The sequence below is a fragment of the Eutrema salsugineum genome, unplaced genomic scaffold, assembly GCF_000478725.1.
Source record: "Eutrema salsugineum unplaced genomic scaffold, Eutsalg1_0 scaffold_5, whole genome shotgun sequence".
NCBI classification, from domain to species: Eukaryota; Viridiplantae; Streptophyta; class Magnoliopsida; order Brassicales; family Brassicaceae; genus Eutrema; species Eutrema salsugineum.
This window is the reverse complement of record NW_006256612.1, coordinates 2,428,969-2,434,587: the sequence shown is the minus strand read 5'-3', so window position 1 is coordinate 2,434,587 and position 5,619 is coordinate 2,428,969. Positions and strand designations below refer to the sequence as shown.

The 5,619-nt window shown below is 33.0% G+C and overlaps 1 protein-coding gene and 1 pseudogene across 1 annotated transcript; one reads left to right on the top strand and one right to left on the bottom strand.

The window, feature by feature from the left end:
• Positions 1–2,433: 2,433 nt before the first annotated feature.
• LOC18991792 lies at positions 2,434–2,706 on the bottom strand. The gene has a single exon (XM_006415117.2). The coding sequence runs from the start codon at positions 2,704–2,706 to the stop codon at positions 2,455–2,457; it is 252 nt and encodes an 83-aa protein (XP_006415180.1). The 3' UTR covers positions 2,434–2,454.
• Positions 2,707–2,777: 71 nt separating this feature from the next.
• LOC112083925 lies at positions 2,778–3,412 on the top strand (annotated as a pseudogene).
• Positions 3,413–5,619: the final 2,207 nt, after the last annotated feature.

Sequence of the window (5,619 nt, the reverse complement as noted above, 5' to 3'; positions counted from 1 at the left end):
TAGAATTTCGGCTTATATTACTATTATTTAAGACTTGCAATTTTAGCCCACAAAATTTTATACGGCCATATTCATTAATGTATAAAGTTTTGTTTTATAATATCTTGCAAATAAAAGTTCACATGTAATATCTTAAGATTCATTTCTATAAATGCTTACTCAAATAATAATATAGAGATAAGATTCTTCTCACTATCAACTAGTAGTTATTAGTAAACTTTTCAAAGACTATTTAGGTGTTAAAAAATATGTATAACCAATGTTGTATACTACTAATTACGTAAGTAAATATGTATGACTTATTGGATGATTCTATTAGTTTGTTTGTAATTTAATACAAATAAGCAATTTTTCCTTCAGAAGGATCCTAGAATTATATTTTGGTTGTAACTCTCATCCGTTATAAAACTGTTTCATCTTGCTTCATTCCATTTTTTGGGTAAGTGTATCAGGGTAAGTTGTATGGGTGTTTTTTGGTTATTCTTTGCAACGGTAACCTCTTCCTTTTTGGTATAAAATCTTAACATTAAACCAAAACAAAAAGCACTTTAAAGTCTACAAAAAAAAAAAAAAAACAAAGCATCATCAAGACTAATCTTACTGTCATCTCCAAAGACTTTTTTTCCATATTTTTTCGTTTTTGGTATAAAATCTTAACATTAAGCCCAAAAAAATAGAAGAAGCGATTTAAAGGCTACAAAAAAAAAAAAACATCATCAAGACTAACCTTACTGTCATCTCCAAAGATATAGATTGTTTTCCATATTTCTTCTTAGCATATGACAAACCCAATCTTGATTTGGCAATTCTCAAATCACCAATCACGTATAAGCTAAGATAACACATAGACCTTTGAAATCTCAGTGTTGGTCGAACTTTGTTGCACTAAACCATCTATGCCTGCCTTATACTAGAAAAGAAACCTTATATTCTCCTTTGTATTTTAGGCATCATCTTAATTGCCTTGTAACGTCTATATTGTATAGCTGGTGTATATAACTTTGGGGGAATACAATAAACAGATCATCGATTGAGATTATACTTAATCTAATATGGTATCAGAACCATTGTTCTACCTAAACTCTCAGCCGTTATTCTTCTCTATTCTCTATGCATTTTTTTCTACAATTCCCAAACTTATCTTTTGCTTCCTTTCTTTCTTTATCTTTGTTCTCTGATATTCTCACAAAGTCTCTTTCTCTTTTACTTCTCTTCTCTCTCTATCTTTTTTTTTTTGTTTCATAACAATGGCTGTGACAGATCAAGAACTTACTTTCATTCTGTAACTGCGACACCAGCGACATTCTTGTATCACATTTCGCCAATGATGGTTCCCTCTTGTGGGACATGTTCGATATACCAAATGATGATCTCAACAACAACATCGACAAGAAATTCCTAGAAAAGACTGGTAATGGCAATGTTAACAATATCGGCGAAAGCAATAGGCTTGAATTGGGTACGAACTTTGAAACATGCATGTCTCAAAATTGGTAACCACCAGTTTCAAAGTTCGTACCCAATTCAACTCTATCGCTTTCTCCAGCATCGTTACCATTACCATTACCAGTCTCAATCTTATTGTTGATCCTGTCATTATGAGATCATCACTTGGAATATTGAAAGAACCAGGCAAAATGCGATACAAGCATGTCGTTGGTATCGCAATTCGAGATTGAAAGTGAGAGTTTTGAAACAATGCATTGTGGTTTTCAGGAACTTGTGGTTGTCACTTGTCATTGTTTTTGCTTACAAATGTCCAATTCGGTTTACACCGAACTAAACCATAACCGTATTGACCAATTCGTTTCTTTTTTCATTTAATACAAACAAACCCTTTTTTAAAAAAGGATCCAAAAACCAAATCAAAACTAAATTGAAAACGGAGTTTGCACACTTCTATTGTTTTCTCCAATTTGAAATGGAGACAATCATCCTAAACAAGATTAGCTCAAAAAAAATTTTGATCACGATTTTGTACATCGTTCAAGATTTTTTGTCAAAGAAAAAAAAAATCCGTTGTATAAAAAAGCTTTGAGGATAAAGTTAAGCATCTATTTATTTTACTTACAAAAGTAAAACCTGAAGTTGTGGATATGATGATCTCTTTGAAACCCAAAGAGAAGCTCATTCCGGTTTTCAATCATGTGGTTGCTCCAAAGATACGGATTCGCTGCTGAACCAAAGCTCTTAGAGTAATTTAGGTAGGTTGTTAGATGATATGAGAACCGATTCTTGCTTAGAAAAAATCAGATAATAAAAAAAAAGAAAAGATTTTAATAATATTTACATATTCAAGAATTAGAAAAGGAAACACGAGCAATTAGACATAAACGGCAAAACAGATGAACCAATCACCAAGAACTGAATTTTCCCAAAATTGTATTCACATTAAAGGAATCAAAAAACAAAACAAAAAAAAAGACTCGGCAAAATCTTGTTTTCTTGGTTGAATCAAGAACGAACAATGGTCTCAAAGCAATGAATCCCATCGAGCTCTAAAGCAAACCGCGGTTGTTTCGTCGCTGAATTGGCAGCTTTTTCATCTTTCTTGAGCGAAGACGCGATCTGACCGCCGGCGCCGGAAGGAGCAGAGTTCTTGCGTTTAGAGCGGTTGCAGACATAAGACACGGAGGAATCAGCCGTAAATTTCTTCCCCATAATCTCTGCACACATGGCGTCGAATGCACTGAACATCGAATTCATTATCACGAGAGTTGAGAGAGAAATAGAGATTGAAATTGGAAAACTTGAAGAAGATCTTTGTTGGGTTTCTTATGAAGAAGAAAAAAGGTTTCGTTTTTTTTATATATATTCAAAGTTTATAAAGACGCGACGAAACTTGGCCGTGTTCGATAAGGAAAGCGAAGAATCCGAGTTGGATCCGAATTTATAACATATTTTTTATTATTATTGGGAAGAGAGTTAAAATGTTGCTACAAGGCAAGTGTTGGTGGGTTTAGTGCAACAAAGTTCCACGAACAATGTGATTTCAAAGGTCCATGTGTTATCATAGCTTATACACAAGACAAGTCTTTCAAGTTTGGTGGAAGTACTGATGATTATTATGACACATTCAGGCTTTCCTTTTCAATTGGCTCAATGCGATGACCCAGTCATCCTTCCAAAAGTTGGAGGAAGCGGAGCGGCTCTATTTGATTATGCACGAGGAGGGCCTCCATTTGGAGCTGATGGGCTTCTTATTGGACCGCCTTTTGCTCCCGTGATGGGCAGGTTGCGGGTCTGGATAGGAACTCGGGAATTGGTGATTTGAGGATAGCTAAATCAAGATTGGGTTTGTCATATGCTAAGAAGAAAGATGGAAAAAAAATCTATCCTTGGAGATGAGAGTAAGATTAGTCTTGATGATGTCTTTGTTTTTTGTAGCCTTTATACTGCTTCTTTGTATTGAATTACAAAGAAATCACACAAAAAAAATTCAAAAGAGAAACTTGATTTATTTAGTTTACCGATTGAATTTTCTTTTGGTATTCAATGGTATTACGTGAAACTAGCTCACCAGAGGTTTTTCAGATATTGAGAGAAACAATGTTGAGGTTTCTTGTGACGCAAGTGAGAAGCTACCATGCAGAGGGTTCTTGTGACGCAAGCAACATACTATTCTCCTGATATCATCCTTGAAACATCACTTAAGGTTAATTAACCATTCAGATACTTCAATTACGATGAAGGTCCCATTAACCGAATATATCAAAGCAACTGTGTCTCAAACTTCAATACACTTTTTTATCTGTTGGGCAGGGAAATTCACAATTACGTTTTCCAAGTATTTGAACTACCGAATTCGAATATCCACCATAGTTATTAGCAGATTTGAATTTCAACTGTGAGATGGAGAGATCATTTGCATTTGATAATTATCAAGAAGCTCATCCTATGAACAATGAGGTCATGATCATGTTCCGTGGTAAAACAACAATATAATTCACTAGATGTATCAAGAGTCAAGATCAAACTAAAATCCCATTTTTCTGTGCGTACAGATGTAGTGTATATAGTTACATATTATTAAATTTAAAACTATAAGATTCTCCTCACTATCAACTAGTAGGTATAAATAAACTTTTCAAAGACTGTTTAGATGTTAAAAGTATGTACGTATAATCAATGGTGTATACCTATTAATTACATAAGTAAAGATGACTTATTGGATGATTATATTGATTAGTTTGTAATTTAATACTCCCTCCTTTCTTTATATGTGATGTTTTAGCTAAAAGCACAAAGATTAAGAAAATTACTTTTCTTTAAAAAAAATATCATTTAATATTTAAAGTAAAAATAGTTCAACCAATCATAAAAAAACTGCATAGTATTATTGGTCACACAATATCCAATAAAGATAAAATTTGCATAGAAATGTAAAACATCTTATATTATGAAAAAAACAAAAAAAAAAAATCTTCCAAAACATCTTATAAATTAAAACAGAGGGAAAACAAAGAAGCAATTTTTCACTCCAAAAGATAGCAACATTCCTCCTCTCCTAGAATTATATTTTGGTTGTATCTCTCATACGATATGAAACTATTTCATCTTGCTTCGTTCCATTTTTTGGGTAATATAAGGGTAAGTTGTATGTGTGTTTTTTGTTTTGTAACGGCAGCAACCTCTTCATTTTTGATATAAAATCTTAACATTAAACAAAAAAAGAAGAAGCAATTTAAAGGCTACAAAAATATATATATATATATATATATATATATATATATCATCAAGACTAACCTTAAGGTCATCTCAAAGATAGATTATTTTCCATATTTCTTCTTAGCAAATGACAAACCCAATCTTGATTTGGCCATTCTCAAATCAACAATGGCGTATAAGCTATGATAACACATAGACCTTTGAGATCTCAGTGTTGGTCGAAATTTGTTGCACTAAACCCATCAATGCCTGCCTTATATTAGAATAAGGAAAACTTATATTCTCCTTTGTATTTTAAGCATCATCTTAATTGCTTTGTAACGTCTACATTGTATAGCTGGTGTATATAATTGTGGGGGAATACAATAAACAATAAACAATAAACAGATCATCGATTGAGATTATACCTATCAGAGCCATTTCTCTAAACCTAAATTGTCAGCCGTTCTTCTCTATTCTCTGCATTTTTTCTACAACTCTCAAACTTATCTCTTGCTTCTTTACCTTTATTCTCTGTTATTCTCACAAAGTGTCTCTCTTTTTTACTTCTCTTTTCTTAACAATGCTGCTACAAATAAAAAACTATCACTTTCAATCTCTAACTACGACACCAGCTACATTCTTGTATTGCATTTCGCCAATTATGGTTCCCTCTTTTGGGACATCTTTGATACACCAAGTGATGTTCTCAACAACAACATCAACAATAATGTCCTAAAAGAGATTGGTAATGATAATGTTAATAATGTGAAAGAAAGCGATAGACATGAATTGGGTACGAACTTTTGGAGAAATTAATTGTTAACATTATCAGGACATTGTTGTTGGTGTTGTCTGTTTAGACCATCACTTGGCAGGGCCGGCCCGTGAGCCCATAAACAATTGAACCCATAACCAGAGAGGTGAATACTGTAAGGCAAGCCACTACACTACACTACAAATCCTGAAAAT

Bases quoted from the DNA above. Each gene is read 5' to 3' on its own strand.
- LOC18991792 (XM_006415117.2), bottom strand. From the start codon at position 2,706: ATGAATTCGATGTTCAGTGCATTCGACGCCATGTGTGCAGAGATTATG.